This window comes from Sus scrofa, chromosome 2 (genome assembly GCF_054392235.1).
Source record: "Sus scrofa isolate SSC_HxYL_T2T_F1_AM1 chromosome 2, Sscrofa_HxYL_maternal_Yorkshire_Landrace_v2.0, whole genome shotgun sequence".
NCBI classification, from domain to species: domain Eukaryota; kingdom Metazoa; phylum Chordata; class Mammalia; order Artiodactyla; family Suidae; genus Sus; species Sus scrofa.
Genome location: NC_139384.1, coordinates 70848287 through 70869202, shown reverse-complemented (window position 1 = coordinate 70869202; position 20916 = coordinate 70848287). Strand labels below are relative to the sequence as shown.

The following is a 20916-nucleotide window of genomic DNA, read 5'->3' as shown; positions in this document are numbered from 1 at the left end:
TTCCTGTAAGGGCACAGCAGAAACGAATGTGACTAGTATCCATGGAGTTTGGTCCTTGGTCTCTCTCAGTGAGTTAAGGATCTGGCATTGCCCTGGGTTGTGGTATAGGTTGCAGTCATGGCTCAGATCCCATGTTGCTGTGGCTGTGGTGTAGGCTGGCAGCTGTAGCTCCAATTTTAATCCCTAGCCTGGGAACTTCCATATCCCCAGGGTGCAACCCTAAAAAAAAAAAAATCTATTTCAGCCCAATTCCTTTCTAACACTGATCTAGCCTCTATTTCTATAGTCTGGCCTCCTTCACTTGATGCATTTACAATTCATCCCTGTGGCAAGTATCAATAGTTAGTTTCTTTTTATTGTTAACTAATATTCCATAGTATGAAATTGGCCACATTTTCTTTACCCATTGGAGGAGATGTAGATTGTTTTCAGTTTTGTGCTCTTATGATAAAGCTACTATGAATATTTATTTGTATACAAATTGACATCTGGTAGTGTCAGTTTTCCCCCAGCCATTCTTACAGATGTTCAATGATATATCACTGGGATTTTGGTTCAAGTTTCCTAATGTCTAATGATGTAGAAGATTTTTTCCTGTGTTATTTGCCATATATATATCTTCTTTGGCAAAGTACCTGTTCAAATATTTTGCCCATTAATTTTCCTGGGATTCCTTAGCTTTTAAAAAATTAAAGTATAGTTTTATGCAATCTTATGCCAATTTCTGCTATACAGAAAAATGACTCAGATATTTTTAAAAATATAAAAAATTTAAAAATATTAAAAAATATATTTTAAAATAGTTTTTATCATGGTCTATCCCAGGAGATTGAATATAGTTCCCTGTGTTATACAGTAGGAACTTGTTGTTTATTTTTCTAAATGTAATAGTTTGTATCAACAAATCCCAAATTCCCAGTCCATCCCTCTCCATCCCACTTCTCCTTGGCAACTACACGGGTCTATTTCTGCTTTGTACAGAGGTTCATTGGTGCCATGTTTTAGATTTCATATATAAATGATATAATATGGTATTTGTCTTTGACTTACTGCACTTAAGATAGTAATTTCTTTCCTTCCTTCCTTCCTTCCTTCCTTCCTTCCTTCCTTCCTTCCTTCCTTCCTTCCTTCCTTCCTTTCTTTCTTTCTTTCTTTCTTTCTTTCTTTCTTTCTTTCTTTCTTTCTTTTTTGTCTTTTTAGGGCTGAACCAATAGCATATGGAGGTTCCCAGGTTAGGCTTTGAATTGGAGCTGTAGCTGCTGGCCTATGCCACAGCCACAGCAGCGCCTGATCTGAGCTGTCTGCCACTTACACCATAGCACACGGCAGTACTGGATCCTTAACCCACTGAGTGAGACCAGGGATTGAACCTGTGTCCTCATGGATGCTAGTCAAATTTGTTTCTGCTGATCCACCACGGGAACTCCAGTATGATAATTTCTAGTTGAGCTCATGTTGCTGCAAATGGCATGACTTCATTCTTTTTTATGGCGGTGTAGCGTTCCACTGTATACAGGTAACACATTTTCTTAATCCATTCACCTGTTGAATATTTAGGCTGTTTCCAGGTCTTGCCTATTGTGAATAGTGCTGCAGTGAACACAGGGGTGCATGTATCTTTTTGAATTATAGTTTTTTCCAGATATATACCTAGGAATGGGATTGCTGGTTCATATGGCAGTTCTATATTTAGTTTTCTGAGGAACCTCTGTACTGTCTTCCACAGCAGTTGCACCAAATTTCATTCCCACCAATTTACATTCCCTGGATTGCTTATTGTCTGATTGTTGGATTTTGCCTCTAAGTTTTTTGTCAGGTAGATGATTTGCAAGTCTTTTTTTCCTAGTGGGTGGGTCTTTTCTTTATAGTAGATTTCTTTCACAGAATAACACATTACACTTTTTATAAAGTACAATTGACCATGTTTTGTTTTCATGATAATGCTTATCATGCTTATAGTGTTATATACAAGAACTCTGTCTAACCTAAGGCTATAGAGTCTCTCCTATTTTCTTTCTAAAATTGTTACATTTTTACATCATTTATTTCTCTGATCCATATTAATTTAAATTTTGTATAAAGTGTGAGGTTTGAGTTGATAATTTTTCTTGCATGTAAATATCCAAATTTTCTAGTACCTTTTGTTGAAAAGACTATCCTCAGTGCATTGACTTGTATGTTTCTTAAAAAACATTCTGGACTATCCATTTTGTTCTGTTGATTTATCTGTCTAGTCTTTGGCCAATATCACATTATCCAAATTCCTGTCATTTTAGAGTATGTCTTAAAAGGGGTATTATCAATCTTTTAACTAAAGTTTTTCTTTTCAGAAAGATTTTGGCTATTCTAAGTTCTTCGTACTTTCTTGTTAATTTTATAATTAGCTTATCTAATTCTCTAAAAAGTCCTCCTGGGATCTGATTTAATTTAGGGAGACTTAACATCTTAACAATATTAAGTCTTTCACTCCAAAAGCACTGTATATCTCTCCATTAATCTGAGTCTTCTTGCATTTTTTATTTTTTATTTATTTTTTTATTTTTGTCTTTTTGGCTTTTCTGGGGCTGCTCCCGTGGCATATGGAGGTTCCCAGGCTAGGGGTTGAATCGGAGCTGTAGCTGCCGGCCTACACCAGAGCCACAGCAATGTGGGATCCGAGCCGCATCTGTGACCTACACCACAGGTCACAGCAACGCCAGATCCTTAACCCACTGAGCAAGGCCAGGGATCAAACCTGCAACCTCATGGTTCTAGTCGGATTCGTTAACCACTGAGCCACGACGGGAACTCCCTTCCTGCATTTTTTAATGAAAGGTGAAACTGCAGCCAACAGGCAGCCCTACACACTTGCACAGAGAAACCAGGCTGATTTTAGGGAGGTGTGTGTGTCCTTATGGTAACAATATAAGAATTGTGCATCTGTTTTGTGTACAAGCTGTGTGCCCCTGATCGTGCCAAATCTTTCTTTTCAAAACTGTGTTTTGGTAATAAAAGTTATAGCATCTCAGTGTGGATGAAATGCATTAGAGACTACAATTCTACTTCCTCCAATTCTACTGTGTTATGTGGCTTCCAGATTTTTTTCCAATGTGTATACAAACATGTGTACACATACACACATATATGTAAGTTTTATTTATCAATGGACTCTTTACCCACATAATATTTTGAAACATACATTCATCTCCTCTCTCTACCTGTATCTTTTTTTTTTTTTTTTTGGCACACCCATGGCATGTGGAGGTTTTAGGCTAGGGATGGAACTGCACCACAGCAGTGACCAGAGCGGTGGCAGTTGCAATGCCAGATCCTTAACCACAAGGAAACTCCCTCTACCTGTGTCTGATAGGATATTTGCAACCCTCTGTGAGATTTTATTGGCCCATTTTAATGATGTAAAGACTGAGTTCAGAGAGGTGATGGGAAGTGCCCAAGGCTGGTGACTCACAGTGACCACTACCATGGGTCTTACACAGGCTTGCCTGTTGCCTCGCTCTGGATGGGAGTGGAAAGGACCCAGGAAAAGGAGCAGGGTGGTAAATGGCTCCTCTCCTTCCAACACTGGCTGGAGACCTCCCATAAGCCAGGCTTGGGTGATTTGGCAGCTGAGATAGTCCTTGTTTGCTGAAAAACCATTGGGGATGCTCCTGAACATCCCCAAAGATGAACAAAAGGTCCCCACCTGAGGCTTCTTGCCTCCAGTGCTGGCTCCCATTCTTTTTCTACCACCTGACCCAGGAATCAGAGGAGCCAGGCCCTTTTAATTGCAGGTCCAGATCCTGCCCTTCTGATTGCAGCAGAGACCTGTGGGGAATTGAGTATTGGTCATGGTTACTGAAAATTCCACATCTGCTTATAGATTCCATATGGGGCCAGAATTTACTGCTCTGGCTGGCCTTCCAAAGGATTAGTTTCATGATCTCACATGCTAGCCAAAGGGTTTTTTTTTTCCCTTTCTTTTTACTGCCATGCTTATGGCATATGGAAGTTCCCAGGTCAGGGTTTGAATCAGATCTTCTGCATGCTTATACCAGCCACACCAATATAAGACCCAAATTGAATCTGCAAACTACAGCACAACTAACAGCAATGCTGGATCCTTAACTCACTAAGAGAGGCCAGGGATCGAACTGGCATCCTCACAGAGACCACCTCAGGAAATCCATATGCTAGTAGAAGAGTTGAAGAAAAAAACACACTTGCCTTTTTGTGCAGCTTGTGTTCCACTCAGTTCCTGCTCTTGGCAAGTGTCTTCCTCCCATTCCACCACAACAGGAACTCCTAGATGCACTTTATGTAGCACACCTGGAGCATAGTAGGTACATTTCTGTATAGCAGCATAGTACGGTTGCTTTTGAGATACCCAGCACACACTAGACACTAATTACTCATGGTTTTCTGCACAGCGTAGGTTTACTTTGTTCAGTGTACTGGCACACAGTAGCACACATATTTTTGCCAGCCCCTTTCTTTCACTCTCTTGATGTGCCCCATCTTCCTGTGGAATCCTCCTCTGTCCCTGTGTCAGGGTCTCATCCAAGATCCCATTTCCCAGATGGGAAGGCTGATCCCAGAGAGGGTCAGCACAGCCCATAGTCATAGGGAAGATGGGGCAGTACTCCACTCAGGATCTCCCAGCTCTGCCCTCCCCTGTTGGAGCCTGTGCTCTCTTGGCCTCTCCCAACCTTACCACTCATGGCTTCAGGTGCCCTCTTCTGACTGCGCCCTTAACCCCTGAATCTGCTGTGGTAATCCCCAGCCAAGCTGGTTTCTCTGTTCCTGCTCCCAGCAGTCTTATCTCAACCCAAGGTCTGGGTTGCTTGGAGGCAGGACTTGAACTCCTGCCAGGGTGTGTGCCCTGGAGGCCAGAGGTTGCTTGCTTCTGGGCTTCCTGATTCTGTGCCAAGAAATGGTGCATGCTGCCCTTCTGGCCCACACATGGAGAGAGGCATGGAGATGTTTTGGGACACAGTTGGCACCTGAACATTCATATTTTACCTGCTGCATCCTGGCCTTGGAAGGGCAGGGGTGGCTATAAACTTTGGGTTCCAGAGTCACCTTTGCCTTCAGCCCAAAAAGCTTCTCACTGCTCACGGGAGGTGCTAAATCTGAGGAGCCAGCACCTGTACCATGTGACTCAGCTGTTTCATCTCTGGAGCTAGGGGCCTCGGTTTCTAAGTCTTGGGCAGATGCCAGTTGGGGAGGAGGTAGCTAGGTGTGCAGGGATTGGCTGAGCCACTCAAGCCCCACCTCTGCCAGTTCAGAGATAAGGACAGGAAAGAAGACTCCCTAGGAAGAGGACAGAAGTTTCGGGGGATTAAGTGCTCCAGACAGAAGGTGCAGTACTGGTGTCGGCAGGGCTGAGGGTTCTGCTCCAAGGTTGAGAGGGGCCCACGGCAAATGTCCACTGATTCTGTGCTGGCATTTCTTCATTCTCTTCTCTCTTGCCCTCTCCCTAACTCTCTCTCTTCTTCTACCTCTGGGTATTCTTGGGTCTCTCTCCTCTCTGAGCCCCTGTCTGCCTATCTCTGAGCCCTTTCTTCCTTAGCACTCACCATTCCCTCCCCCTCTTCTTCTTGTTCCTCTCCCTCTACTTATTTCTGCCTCAGAGCTCACCATCACTGTCCCTTTGCTCAGTATCAGGGGCTAACTTTCCACCCTGTCTGCCCTGTAGGATGCTGCAGCTGAGCCTATCCTGGCTGGGACTGGGGCCAGTGGAAGCCTCACCATGGCTACTCCTGCTCCTGGTTGGGGCTTCCTGGCTCCTGGCCCGAGTCCTGGTCTGGACCTGCACCTCCCTTGACAATGTTCGCCGCCTCCGAGGTTTCCCGCAGCCTCCAAAACCGAACTGGCTCTTGGGTCACATGGGCCAGGTGAGTGTGGGGAGCAGGTGGGTCTGTGGAATCAGGGTGACTGGACTTCAGGAGTGGAGCTCAGGGGGTGGGCTGGAGTCTGGAACAGCAGAGAATGAGGGAGGCCAAGGAGCCTCCTCTTTCCTCATTCATTCCTCTGATCTGCCATCCCAGGCCTTTCTCATATCCTTTCCTTTCACCCCTAGACTGCTTTGTGGTCCATTTCCTGCTTATTCCACACATTAGCACATATCTGAGGCCAGGCTGCACAGAGTTTGGTCCCCTGGTGTCTATGATGGCCTTGAGTTCTCCTCATGGGGGTGCTGTCCAGGATCTGCCCTGAAAATGCCCATTTCCTTGTGTCACCTCATTCTGTGTTACAGCTTCTCCACAGGATTTAGCTACCTGTCTACAGGTACAGCTACCAACCTCCTCCCTTCCTGAGACCTCTTGCTCTTCTCTTACTCCCCTCCCTCCCCACCCCAAGATGTCCGATGGGCCCATTCCTTAATCTGGATAAAGCTGGCCACTCACTTCCCCTTTCAGAAGCCTTCTTAGACCTCCCACCCCCCCCCCCACCGGCTTGACATTTTACTTGGCCCTGCTCATGATTAATTAAACAGTAATTATCCAGAGGCTTATTAACCATCTCTCCCATTCTGGGGAGCAGATAGTACAGTGCCCAGTCCAGGGCTGGCATACATTAAGCACGCAAAATACATATTTCATGACCCGTGATTAACTTGCCATCACCTCCCTCAGGCAAGGTCAAAGGGATGGGTATCCAGCTCCTCCCATCTCCAAGCACTTCTGAGAGAGGAGCATAGCTTTCCTTTCCTGTCTGGGAGGGGAACAACAACTTGGGGGAGGGTTTACTATTTATTATGGAAAAGTTCAGAACAGGGGCATTCTGAAGCTCACTATGAAGATTTCCTGAGATTCTGGGTCTTGAAATGGCCCCAGTGAGTCTTGTAGGTAGCAGGAAAAGATGGAGGTCATGGGTCATGGGTGTGAGGGCTGGTTTCATCACTTTTCCTTCCTCCAGCCCCTCATGCTGTGTGACCTTGACTGACCCACTTTCCTTCTCTGGACCATTCTCAACTGCTTTGAATCCACACTTCAGGGTCCTTGGGGAGATGAGAGCAAGTCATAAAGGTGAATTTGACTTATGATCACCTGCCTAGAGTACCTGGAAGTATTTGTCAGGCTTGGAGAATCCTGATGGAGAGAATACTTCATCAGGATATGACTGCCCTTTTTCAAATTTTGGGGGACATGGCCCCAGTTTCTTCATCTGTAAATGCACAATTAAGCAGCACTTCCATAGGTTGCAGAGAGGTAGATAGAGAGGATGCATTTGCATAGACCCTGGCCAGCAGAGGGTGGTCATGGGTCAGACTTGCTGTACTGATTGATGGGTATTGTTCTGGATGTCCCTTGGGGACTGGAAGGTCTCAGGTCTGCAGACCCTTGAGCATGCAAGGAACTAGAGGCCACATGGACTCAGAACATGAAAGGACGTGGGACCAAATCCAAGGGATAAGTCCTGAGTCCGCCATCCTATCCAAAAACTTCCCCCTTGAGTTTTCCTTCTGTGTTTCCCCTGGGGCTGGACCCACTCCTAGGATGAGAAAAATTTGTCTTGTCCAGTCAAGGTCAGCCTTCTTGTGGGCAGAAATCGTGTCTTCTCCCTATATCCCAGGATGCACCCTTGGGATTGTGGAGGCCCCAAACCCACCCTCTCCTAGAGAGAAGAGCAGGAGGAAGGAGATATTTCCTCCATCTTTGCAGAATCCGACACACCGTTCACTGCAGTGTCTCCTTCTGGGGAGTGATGGCTCTTTCCTTGCTTGCAGGTCCCCCCCACGGAGGAGGGCATGACAAAACTCACTCAGATGATGAACACATACCCCAATGGATTTATGATCTGGATGGGCCCCATCACTCCCATCATTGTTTTGTGCCATCCTGACTTGATCCGGACTATGGCCAATGCCTCAGGTACCCATGCAGAGCTTGTGGTAGTGGGTGTGGTGGCATATTTAAGGGCTTCCAGCTTCTCCCTGCTACTTCTCTGTGGCCCCCACAGGACCCTGGCCCCTCCTCCCCTCTTCTCTCTCAGCCGTCTTCCTCTTTACTTCTACCAAGACCTGTCTCATTACCTCTTCCCTGCTCCTGCTGCTGTCTGCACCCCAACCTGGAGCCATGAGTGAAGGACAGTCCCATTTTTGAGGAGACAAATGTGGAGAGAGAGATCCCTTCCCTGGTGTGTTCAGAAATTGGCCAGAAGTTGTGGGCTATGGAAACCCAGAGCAGAAGCAAGTTTCTCTGCTATGGCATGATGGAAGGCTGTCTGTAGGAGGAGTTGCTGGAATTGGGTCTGAAATGATGAGCAGAAGGTTTTTTTGGGTCTTTTTTTTTCAGAGCTGCACCCGTGGAATATGGAAGTTCACAGTGTAGATGTTGAATTGGAGCTGTAGGAGCCAGCCTACACTACAGCCACAGCAACTCAGGATCTGAGCCATTCCTGCAATCTACACCACAGCTCATGGCAACACTGGATCCTTATCTGACTGAATGAGGCCAGGGATCAAATGTGTATTCTCACGGATACTAGTCAGGTTCATTACCACTGAGCCACAAAGGGAGCTCCTTAAAGCAGAGATATTGTTATATAGTGGGCATTAATAGCATTCCAGGCCCCCTATTAGGCCTTCCCTCTGTCTCACACACCCTCAAGGCCCAGAATGATGAAGGCTTGTGTCTGGTGGAGGATCTTGGCTAGTATTTCCATGACATCCTCTCTGGTGGGTCAGCTTCTTTTACATTATCCTGCAGCTCAACCACTTCTAGTTCAGTGCCCTTGTCCTCCAGGCTCCAGTAATCTCCCTAAGGATATTCCACACCACACAAATTCCCTTCTCTTGCCCACCCATTCACAGACAGACCAGGAAATCAGAGGAATGGGCAGCATCTGTCAGAGATCTTGGCTCCAACGCCAAAATGCTGGATGCCTCTGGGAAGGTTTCTGGCGCTCTCTGTCTGCTGAAGTCTCTTTCAGCTATTAGTGGTGGAAATGCAGCCCTGTGTGGTCTAAGAAAGAAAGGGGATTGATTGATTGTCCGGTCCAAGGAATTTTGTCTTCAGGCACAGCTGGATCCAGGTATCAAACAATGTCATCAAAAATCAGTCTTCGTCTTTTAGTTCTTTGTTCATCTGTAATGGCTTCGATATCATCCTGGTAAAGATGAATCCTAGAAGATCAACCCCCATGGAAAAGTGAGCTCATTCACAGGGTGCTGGATTCCTTTTCATTTGCCTTACCTAGGTCATAGGACTGATTCCCGAGTCTCTGAGAATCTGAGTGCACCGTCTTGGCAAGCATAGGGTCATCAGAGTTGTTGTTTGGGGGCTCAGAGTAGTTTGATTGTTAAGAACTCAGGCCCTGGATTCATACAGACCTGGGCTCACATCTCAGGCTTGCTGTGTGGGAGACTGTGGACAAGTAACTTCATCATCCAGAGCTTTAGTTTCCTTATCTGGAATATGGGGATGGAAGAAAAGTCAGGAGAACATGGTGTTTGGGGTTCAAACAGGGAGAGACTCTTTTCTATCCTTGTAACCAAGGGACCCAAATTGTTGTGTATGAAGGGTGAGGGAAGGTGGCCCAGGAGGAGGCTGAAGACAGAAAGCAGCTGTTGTGGGTAATTCATGGGTCAGGTCTGGATCACTGTCACTCCAGTCCTTCCCTCTGGCAGCCTAGAATAGTGTCAAGTGGGTCTTTTTTGTTCCTCTCTAGATTGAGAGCTCAGAGGAGGGTCTCCTGTATACACAGGACCTGGCCAGCACCTATGGGGATGTGTGCTGCTGGTGGGTGGGACCCTGGCACGCAGTCATCCGCATCTTCCACCCCACCTGCATCAAGCCTGTGCTCTTTGCTCCAGGTAGGCACCCATGGCCCAGGTTGCCTGCTTCCATGGTCTCTGTGCTACCTCTAGCTGGGCAGGTGACCAGGGTGCAGGCAGAGGGGGCTGTGGCAGAGATGTTCCTGCTTCTCTCTCATGTTGACTCTCACCTGCCTTACCTCTAGTCATGTCTGTGTGATGTCTATTGTGTGGCCATGTCTGGTCATATTTACATTTCTACCTGGATTCTGGTTATAGCGGGTACATGTTATACCTGGTGACCCTTGATTACATTTACACCTGGCTTCAAATGGAGATGGTCTCTGGGGCTTACCTGTGACCAGAGACATTTGAGTCATGTCATGGTCTGTCTGTTTTTTGTCTGAGATGCCATTAGAAATTGTCTTCTTTTTATGCTGGTCTTGTCTAGGCCATGTTTGGGCTTTGTCTGAGGTCTGGCACTCAGGGTGACTCTGAGAAATGCCTGGGGCCTTATATGAGTCTTGTCTGATACAGACCTTAGGGTGTGTCTGGGTCACACCTGATTCATGTCTGTGTATTGAAGTCCTGTCTGAGGTCCACCTGGGGCACACTCAAGTCACATCAGATTGTCTTCAGGTCCATTCCAGAGTGTGCTGTGTCATGTGAAGTTGTGTCATGCATGTTGGGACCTTATCAGGACAAGTCAACTCATGTATTGGGTCTGATGTCTCAGGAGATATCAGAATGCTGGGGCAGACGTGGTGTCCTAGGTCTTTGTAAAGGCATTTTGTACAATGCTGGACTATTCTTGGGGGTTTGGAACATGTTGGACTGTGTAGGAGCCATTTCAAGGCATATTGTGGTCTGCTGTGTCATGTTGGGTGTGTCTAAGCCCATAGAGTTGTGTCCGTAGGCTCTGCCTTTGCTCTGTTCTATGCTGCATCTTGGTCTGATCTCCCCCATAGCACCCCTCCTCCCAGCTTCCTGTGCTCTTGACCCCATGCCTGCCATACTGGGCTTGGAGGAGGAAATGCAGATTCCGGCTGGAAGCCTCCACCTCCCACAAAAATTCCTCCCCTCTTCATCTCCTTGGCCCCTGATTGTCCTCATTCACGTCAGCTGCCGTCGCACCCAAGGATGTGGTCTTCTACGACTTTCTGAAGCCCTGGCTGGGTGAGTAACTGGGAGTTAAGGGGATTGAGGACAACCTTGGGGGTCCAGGGGAAGATACTGCTCTTTCCCACTCCTGATGGCTGTCTCTGCAGGGGATGGGCTCCTGCTGAGTGCTGGTGACAAGTGGAGCAGCCACCGTCGCATGCTGACACCTGCCTTCCACTTCAACATCCTGAAGCCCTACATGAAGATTTTCAATGACAGCGTGAATGTCATGCATGTGAGTTTCTTGAACCCAGAGTCCCACCTGGAGTCTTGGGGATAAGGAGGACTTAGAGGCATGTTGTCTGGAAATCTGGGTGTCTTGAGGCCATTGCTCTTCCTTTCTGAGCCTCAGTTTTCTGGGCTGTATAATGAGGATAATGTGATCCCTGCTTTGTAGGACAGACAAGATGATGTAATGGGGTTATGTCTCTGGCCCACAGTAGGTGCTCAGAAAGTATTAGTTTCTACTTTTCCTCACAGAAGCCTTGAAATCTTGTGAAACAGTTGGTGATGATGATGATGAACACTGTGTAGTAGTTATTCCTGAGTAACAAATCACTTCAAAATAATAAGTGTTTGGTGTTTACAAGTCTGTGAGTGTATTGGCTGGTTCTACTGGATTTGAATGGCATATCTGCAATCAGCTGTGGGTCAGATAGTGTTTGATTGCATTCTCCTGGCCAGCAAGTCCCAAGACTAAAGAAAGAGCCTGGATTCAGCAACAGAGACATCAGTAGTTTCATGGATAAGGGGATCTTTCATGTCTGAAGCAAGATCATGCAGTAGATGGTGAGCAGGATGTGGCTGCAGTCTTTACTAGTAGGGGAGGTAGAGCAAGAGAGAGAGGTTATAAGTTTTAGTGGGCATTGGGTTTAGCATACCTCATTGGTTACAAGGAAACCAATAGAGAAGCTTGCCCCTCACCTCTCATTTGATAAGCTATCATGGTAGAGATATTCTGATCTGAAGATTGGAACAATCACCATCTCAGGTGGAGGCAAGAACATAGGCATTTACTGACTAGGCTCTAAGATTAAGATGAAAGGTCAGTCATGTGAATAGGATGTGAATTGGGTGTAGGTAAAACAGGGACTGGTCCAGCAGGGGAGGCATGGAGAGCAAGAGGAGAGCCCTCTTGGGTAGCCTGACCACAGAGACAGGAGGCTTAGCCCTGCTTAGGTCAGTCCTCTAACAGATACGGAGCTTGGCTGGCTGTACCTGATCTAGGATGGTCTCAGCTGTGGCAACTGGACTTTCTTTCATGAGATTCTCTCCCTCCAGAAGGCATATCAAGCTTGTTCACATGGAAGGCAAGGTTCCAACAGACTGAGGAAACTAAAATGCCCCTTGGGGTCTAGGTTTTGGATGATCACCTCATCATTTTCACAAGCCTATTGGCCAAAGCAAGTCCAAGTCCAGCTCAGAATCAAGAGGTTGATGAAATAGGCTCCACTTTGTAATAGAAGTTGCTGAAAAAAATCATATTGCATAGGGTTTGGATATATACTTAAGAAACTGAGTAGTGGGAGGTAAGGATTTTGCAAAGAGGCTCACAAGCTGATGGGGGAGCCAGTTACTCTTTTGTAGATTCTGCCAGGAAACATGGGACTCCTGAGTCTGAAGGACAATTCACATCATTTCTCTTGACATAGAAAACAGCATGTGCTTCTTGTTGGTTTGCATTCTTCCTTCAAATCACCAAATACCATGAGTATGACATAGGTGGGCTTCAGTAGATGCCTGTTCATATAGTATGCTGCACTACAATGGGGAGGGGTACTCTGTTTAGGGATTCTAGACTTTTATAACCATTAGAAGCAAGCCTGATATTTGTCCATGGGAGCCATAACTTAACTCCTCAAGGTAGTTTGCTGCAAACACAACCCTGAGAAAAGTCTCAGGTAAAGAACATTAGGGCCTGGAAGGATTTTTTATTTTGGAATAACATGCAGGAAAGTGCAGGGGTACTCAGGGCCCGTGGGAGATTATTTCTCTCAACATAAGGGATATTTTCCTAATTAATTCATAACGATGAAGATACTGAAAGCTAACATTTGTCATGTATTTGCTTTATGTAATACGTTGACTGAGAATGTAGGAGGCAGAACCAGGATTTAAATACAGATCTCCTCACTCCCAGCCATGGGAGATTCATGTCCTAAGAGTAACAGATTTCACTGCCACCCAAGCCTGGTCCTCCCTTGACAGGGGTGCCTGGGCCCAGGGGTGCATCTGGGTGTTTGGGTTTTGGGAGGGGCCTAGGGGAGGCAGTACCCAGCCCCAGCCGCAGCCCCAGCCCTTCCTTCTTCTCTGTTCAGGCCAAGTGGCAGCGTCTGGTCACAGAGGGCCACAACCGTTTGGACATGTTTGAACACATCAGCCTCATGACCCTGGACAGTCTGCAGAAATGTGTCTTCAGCTTTGACAGCAATTGCCAAGAGTGAGTCTTGACCCACGGCCTGCCTGAGAATATGAGCCATAGACCCAAGGGAGTAGATGTGGGAGGGGAGGACTGGGCAGGGCAATCAGAAGAGTCTTCCTGCAAGAGGTGTGTCAGAGCTGGACATTGAAGGACAGGAAGAGGAAAGAGAAGAAGAAATCCTTTCAGATGGGTAGGTATGTTTGATAAAAGCCAGGAGGCTAGATGAGTAAAGTGGGTGCAAACTTGGAAATAATGTTGGAGGAGTGAGCAGGGTTGTATATTGTAGGAATATTCTGAAGCCATACAAAGAGGATATGAACTTTATTCTAAGCTTTCCAGGGAGCCACGGAAGGTGTTTGAACAGATGAGAGTCTTGGTCAAAGTTGAGGTTGGATATCTAACTTGAGAGAAGTCTAACTGTCATGAAGACACTGGATAAACTTGACATTGTATGTAAGGAGACTAAGGAAGGGGGCTAGACTCATGGACCAGCTGGGAGAGGATAAGTCTGAGCAGTGAGGATAGTTCTAGGAAGGAGAAGGGAGATAGTGGTAAGAGAGAAGGAGAGAAGTGTGATATTTAAGTTGTGCTCTGAGCACGTGGAGCAGGGAGGCAGCTCACAGAGATGGGATGTAAGGAGAGAAGTGTCTGGAAAGTCACATCCCCACTGTGTATCTGTGGGCCATGTGTTCTTGGAGACTCAGTTTCCTCATGGGAATGCTCTTGGCTTTGGGGCTTCAGGTGTTTTAGGTTGTTGCTCCCTTTCATACTCTCATCCTGCAGGAAGCCTAGTGAATATATTGCTGCCATCTTGGAGCTCAGTGCTCTTGTGGCAAAACGGCACCAGCAGATCTTCCTGCACCTGGACTTCCTGTACTACCTCACCCCTGATGGGTGGCGCTTCCATAAGGCCTGCCGCCTAGTTCACGACTTCACAGATGCCGTCATCCAGGAGCGGCGCAACACCCTTCCCACAGAGGGCATTGATGACTTCCTCAAGGCCAAGGCTAAGGCTAAAACTTTGGACATCATTGATGTGCTCCTGCTGACCAAGGTGGGCTTCTTTGGGATCTGAGATCAGGAGGTAGAATGGACTATGACCTGATCAAAGAACTTGGACTTGATGCAGAGGGATTAGGAGGCATGGAAGGTGTCTGGGGAAGAGAAAGATGGGTCTGGGATAAGTTCTAGAGATGGATGAGTGGAATGCAGGCTGCAGGGGACTGCTAAGTCTGAAATTGAGAAGGATCTGAGATTTTACTTCCTCTTAGTATGTGAGGAAATTGGATCAATGCTCAATCTCTAGCTTCTAAGGCCTGTTGCCATTCAATCATTCTGTAACCCAGGTTGCCAGTAATTTTTTTTTCTCAAAAATCCCTCATCATGTAGAAACATGTGAATATTTATGGGCCATGAATCCTTTTCACCAGGTACCACATAGGAGGCAAAGAGGTCACGGAGGATGCCTTAGTGGTAGGGCCTCTGGTGATGGTGAGCAAGGGAGGTCTAGGGGTTCAGGATGGGCTTGGATTCCTGGATGGATGATGGAGCTTCCAGGTTGTCTCAATTTAGGCCCAGGGCTCCTCAGAATTGGTGTGATTCTGGGGATCTTACTTCCTCTCCAGGATGAAGATGGGAAGGGATTGTCAGATGAAGATATCCGAGCTGAAGCTGACACCTTCATGTTTGAGGGTGAGGGTTCCAGTGTGGCACTATAGAGGGTACAAGTAGACCCTGGACCAGTCCATCCCTTCCGTTCCTACCCATGGGCCTTACTGGGAGGATGCTGTCCACCCTCTGGTGCCGAAGTAGCCCAGAGACCCAAGCCTGTCTTGCTACTTCTCAGGCCATGACACCACAGCCAGTGGCCTCTCCTGGGTCCTGTACAACCTGGCAAAGCACCCAGAATACCAGGAGCGCTGCCGGCAGGAGGTGCATGAGCTCCTGAGGGACCGTGAGCCTAAAGAGATTGAATGGTGAGTGCAGGTCCTCAATGACATTTTGCTAAGCCCCTCTCATTGGCTCTGCTTCTCAGCTGGGAAACAGAGAAAATCTTTTTGTTGACTCTGTCATTATTGCTAATGGTAATAGGAGAAGAGCCTAGAGGGAAGATCTGGTACCCAGCATGGATGGCTGGGGAGTTTGTAGTCTTTTGGGATAGAAACACCTGTACTTCTGAGAGAATTAGTGACAAAGAGTGATGGCATGTGGTGCCACTTAGCACATTTTCAATAAGTGAACTTCTCCTCCACTCCCTTGCTTTCTCTCCCAAATAACATGATTTCAAACATCTCCATTCCCTGAATGTTTTCTCATTTCCTTCCCCCTAATTCCTCATATTATTTAGTCCAAGATTCACAGCAAACACCTAGGGATTAAAGTCATTCAGCTCCATTCCAGGAATACCTGCATCTATATCCGGTTCCCATTCAACAACTGCTACACTGTCTCCCTCTCCCAAATTCTGTGCTATTCCAATTCTTTCCAGTCTCTTTCTGTGTCCCGGAGACTCACAAATGACCCAGCCTTTGCCTTCTAGGAGTTTTCAGTCTGGTGGATAAATAGTCCCATGTCAGGACACCACCTGGACATGGGCAGGCCTGGGGTTTAGAGAAAGAGTGGTAAAGAGTGGTAAAGTCAAAATAGATATTTGGGTGTATTTGAGGTTAGGGTGAGAAGGCAATTGGGCACAAATAGGAGGAAAAAGGTGGGAGACAGAAAGGACAAAGGACAGGAGGAGATTGACTTTAATATATGATTGACTTGTGGAAAACATTTAATTGATAATATTAGCATATGCTATCCAAGAGTGTGAAATGGATATCTAATTTAAAAAATTTTTTTTATTGTTATTTCCCAATACAATTTTTTTTCTACTGTACAACATGATGACCCAGTTACACTTAGATGTATTCATTCTTTTTTTCTCATATTATCACGCTCCTTCATAAGTGACCAGACAGTTCTCAGTGCTACAGGGCAGGATCTCATTGCTAATCCACTCCAAAAGCAATAGTTTGCATCAATTAACCCAAGTTCCAAATCCATTCCACTCCGTCCACCTTGTCCTAGGCAACCACAAATCTAAGTCCATGATTTTCTTTTCTGTGGAAATGTTCATTTGTGCTGTATATTAGATTCCAGATATAAGTGATATCATATAGTATTTGTCTTTCTCTTTCTGACTTACTTCACTCAGGATGAGAGTCTCTACTTCCATCCATGTTGCTGCAAATGGCATTATTTCATTCTTTTTATGGCTAAGTAGTATTCCATTGTGTATATATACCACTTCTTTCTATTCCAATCATCTACTAATGGACGTTTGGGTTGTTTCCATGTCTTAGCTATTGTGAATAGAGCTGCAATGAACATGTGGGTACATGTGTATTTTTTAAGGAAAGTTTTGTACTGATGTAGGCCTTTGAGTGGGATTGCTGGGTCATATGTAGTTCTATGTATAGATTTCTAATGTATCTCCATACTGATCTTCCTAGTGGTTGTACCAGCTTACATTCCCACCAACAGTGCAGGAGGGTTCCCTTTTCTCCACAACCCCTCCAGCACTTGGTATTTGTGGACTTGTTAATGATGGCCATTCTGACTGGTGTGAGGTGGTATCTTGTGGTAGTTTTGATTTGCATTTCTCTAATCGTCAGGGATATTGAGCATTTTTTCATGTGCTTGTTGGCCATCTGCATATCTTCCTTGGAGAAATGTCTATTCAGGTCTTTCGCCCGTGTTTCCATTGGGTTGTTGGCTTTTTTGCTGTTGAGCTGTATAAGTTGCTTGTATATTCTAGAGATCAAGGTCTTGTCAGTTGCATCACTTGAAGCTATTTTCTCCCATTCTGTAAGTAGTCTTTTTGGTTTCCTTTGCTGTGCAAAACCTTGTCAGTTTGATTAGGTCCCATTGATTTATTTTTGCTCTTATTTCTGTTGCCTTGGGAGACTGACCTGAGAAAATATTCATAAGGTTGGTGATGTTGGAGAATATTTTGCTTACATTCTCTTCCAGGAGTTTGATGGTGTCTTGTCTTATATTGAAGTCTTTCAGCCATTTTGAGTTTATTTTCATGCGTTGTGGGAGGGTGTGTTCTAGTTTCTTGCTTTGCATGCAGCTGTCCAGGTTTCCCAGCAATGCTTGCTGAATAGACTTTCTTTTTCCCACTTTATGTTCTTGCCTCCTTTGTTAATTGACCATAGGTGTCTCGGTGTATTTCTGGGTTCTCTATTCTGTTCCATTGATCTGTATGTCTGTTTTGGTACTAGTACCACCCTGTCTTGATGACTGTGGCTTTGTAATATTGCTTGAGGTCTGGAAGAGTTATGCTTCCTGCTTGGTTTTTGTTTCTCAGGATTGCTTTGGCAATTCTGGGTTTTTTGTGGTTCCATGTGAATTTTGGGACTGTTTGTGGTAGTTCTGTGAAAAACGTCATGGGTCATTTTATAGGGATTGCATTGACTCTGTAGATTTCTTTGGGCAGTATGGCCATTTTTACAATATTAATTTTTCCAACCCAGGATCATGGAAAAAGTTAAATCAAACTACTCATGTCTTTTAAGAAAATAACATCCTCATGAATCAAAAATTTAAAATAAAAAATAAAGGAGTCTCAGAGCCTCTAGAGGAAGTCATGGGAATTACTTTATAGCTCCAGGGGAAGCCCCTATTCTTGACACAAGTCCCAGGAGACATACAACTAATACACACCTAATACACTGTTACATAAAAAAGATACAGCGCTGTATCTAGTATATAGTATGCTATATATATTTTTTAATGCAAAAATAACCTCTGGAAAGATACATAAAAAATAATCACTAGGCAAGCTGTGAGGAAGGGAAATGAGTGATGTTGGGCCATAGAGATAATATTTTTTAGTTTTCCAATCTTGAACTAGTTAACTGCTATCAGCTATTAAGAATTTAAATCACCACCCAAAAATAAGGGGACTTTTAAAAAAATTAGCTCCCTTACTGGATCTTATTTTCAATGTTTTTAAAACTTTCCCAGTGAATTCTCTTGTTTTCAAAACAAGTATAAAATCAGTATCTGCCAAAAATGACACATTTACCCCCACAATTCAAATGACATTACTCTCCTTTTCCCTCTGTCTAATTGCATTAGCTAGTTATCTCTAGTGCCCTAATAAATAAGAGTAAACATTGACTCTATTTTTTTTAACCCTTTGCCTTTAGATGTTGCTATCCTGCCATAAAGAATATTTTATTTTTATACAAATTTGTAAACTTTTTATGGTTGGCTTTTGGGTGTAGTGTTCTGCTCAGAAAAGTGTTTAAAAATACCTGGTTAAATTTTGTCTGGTGCTTGTGTCGTTGCTTTTCTTTACATCTTTTTAAGAACCATTTTATTGAGATTTGATGGATAAAGAAAAAGCTGTGTTGATGTGCATGACTTAAGGAGTTTGGAGATATTTGATCTATGTTTTCATTACAGGGAGAGAGGGTCTTATGGGTAAGAGGAGGGTTGGGTGTGTGTGTATGTGTTTTTACTCCCTGGATAATTGTTATGGGGTTTCCTCAGGGATGACCTGGCACAGTTGCCCTTCCTGACCATGTGCATCAAGGAGAGTCTGCGGTTGCATCCTCCCGTCACTGTCATCTCCCATCGCTGTACCCAGGACATTGTGCTCCCAGATGGCCGGATCATCCCCAAAGGTGCCCAATATGAGCCGGGGAGGAGGTTCCTGATCAGGAAGAGGGGCTGAACAGGCAAGGAGGAACTAGTCCTGACTGGCCCCTCCTCTCCCACAGGTGTTATCTGCCTCATCAGTATTTTTGGGACCCACCACAACCCATTGGTGTGGCAAGATCCTGAGGTGCTGCTTCCCCACCCCTCCATCCCTTATCCTTGTCTACTCCCTTTGGAGAACCCAGGGGAGGGTATGGGGTTCTGACTTGACAAACCGCACTTCACCTTCCCCCACTATATACACCTCTGCCTTGCCAAGACAGGTTGTCTTGGCAGATCCCATCCTTTAACACTGTCTTGGCCTTATCCCCAGGTCTATGATCCATTCCGCTTCGACCCAGAAAACATCAAGGAGAGGTCACCTCTGGCTTTCATCCCTTTTTCAGCGGGGCCCAGGTAAAGGTGGGGATGGGGTAATGGAAGTGGGGATAGGGTAGTAGGGTTCAGATGTTAGGGACTGGGATTCTGAGCATGACTGTGGGGGCAGAGAAGGGAGAAAATTGAAGAGAAGGTGAGAGGTCTGGCTGCCCTCCCTCTTCTCTTCCAGAGGTTATGAGTGAGGGTCTGGGGAATGAGGATGGGCCCAAGGAGTGGTCCGCAGTAACTTGAGAACATGTTTATCTGTCTGCTGGTCAGAGTTTGGGACTGGAGTCTGGTCGAGGCTCTGGGGATATGCAAGGCCACCTGGGGGACCCAGGCAGGATCTCTGTGGGTGGCTATGAGAGTTGTAGGCCAGACAGTGCGGTGGGGCCGGGGAGAGAGTCCTGGGCTCAGTCCTACCCCAACTCCCTCCTGCAGGAACTGCATTGGGCAGACATTCGCTATGACAGAGATGAAAGTGGTCCTGGCTCTCACACTACTGCGCTTCCGTGTTCTGCCGGTGGAGGAAGAGCCGCGCAGGAAGCCAGAGCTGATTCTGCGCGCGGAGGGCGGACTTTGGCTGCGGGTGGAGCCGCTGAGCGCAAGCCCTCAGTGAGGCATTTCCTCCAGGCCTGGGACTCAGTCCAATACCATCCCCATACTTGCGCAGATTCCCAGCAATAAAACTGTGTTGTCACTTTTAGCCCGTCTCGCCTACAACCAGCAGGGGGCACTTGGGGTTTGTGAGGATCCAGGGGTGGGCGTGGCTGAGTGAAGGCGGGACTGATGGTCTGGGGTCAAGACCCTGCCTCTTTAGCTGACCACAGGACTTTATACTGATGGTCAGGTTCTCCCAGCGTCCAGGCATGGCAATAGGGAGACGCAGGAGCTCTTAGAGCAGGAGAAGACCAGGGTTAGGAATGGACTTAAGAGGTTGGGGGTGCTTTTCCATGTATATTGGCATCTGGGAGAAAAATGCAGTAAAACTGTAGTTACTCCAATGAACAGAGAGGAGATAGAACAAAGACAGGCATACTAAAACCCTGGCCACCTCAGATAAAGTCTCTCTAAATACAGCAACTGGGAAGGGGTTTTCAGTCTGCCAGTCCTCCATCCATATAACTCTCCCCTCTTCAGCCCTCAGGCTGACAGCCTTCCCCCATCTTCATCATCTTGCATCAGAGTGGTATGTTTGAAACAAATGAAGAAGCCACAGTGACACATCATTATCACTCAAAGCCCAGAGTTTACATTAGGTTTCACTCTTGGTATTGTGTCTTCTATGAATTTTGACAAATAATGAGATGAATTCATTATTATAATACCATACAGAATGTTTCACTGTCCTCAAAATTCCCTGTGACTGGAATGCCCTTTCTTCTGCTCTCAGCCAAGAGAACTCCTGTTTAGCCTTATAAAACCGAGAAAACATTTCTTCTTCCACATTATCCTTTAGTGACCAGCAGATGTCTCCCTCACAGCCTTTCATATTGTGCTGTGGCTGCAGTACCATGGATGTGGG

The 20916-nt window shown here is 45.9% G+C and overlaps 1 protein-coding gene across 2 annotated transcripts; it reads left to right on the top strand.

The window, feature by feature from the left end:
* Window positions 1-5248: 5248 nt before the first annotated feature.
* CYP4F52 (cytochrome P450 family 4 subfamily F member 52) lies at window positions 5249-20097 on the top strand. 2 transcript variants are annotated; one of them, XM_003123433.4, is made up of 13 exons: window positions 5249-5337; window positions 5675-5873; window positions 7709-7853; window positions 10859-10912; window positions 11005-11132; window positions 13216-13337; window positions 14103-14373; window positions 14945-15011; window positions 15166-15295; window positions 18867-19000; window positions 19097-19161; window positions 19348-19430; window positions 19833-20097. In XM_003123433.4, the coding sequence occupies exons 2-13, from the start codon at window positions 5676-5678 to the stop codon at window positions 20008-20010; spliced, it is 1575 nt and encodes a 524-aa protein (XP_003123481.1). In that variant the 5' UTR covers window positions 5249-5337; window position 5675; the 3' UTR covers window positions 20011-20097. The 2 variants fall into 2 exon arrangements, with proteins under 2 accessions (XP_003123481.1, XP_003123482.1); XM_003123434.5 differs by lacking the exon at window positions 7709-7853 and adding an exon at window positions 9652-9796 and having other exon boundaries at window positions 5258-5337.
* Window positions 20098-20916: the final 819 nt, after the last annotated feature.

Coding starts and splice junctions, on each gene's coding strand:
- CYP4F52 (XM_003123433.4), top strand. CDS start 5,676: ATGCTGCAGCTGAGCCTATCCTGGCTGGGACTGGGGCCAGTGGAAGCC. Junction 10,913..11,004: donor CTTTCTGAAGCCCTGGCTGG/GTGAGTAACTGG, acceptor CTGTCTCTGCAG/GGGATGGGCTCCTGCTGAGT. Junction 19,001..19,096: donor TGGCCGGATCATCCCCAAAG/GTGCCCAATATG, acceptor CCTCTCCCACAG/GTGTTATCTGCCTCATCAGT.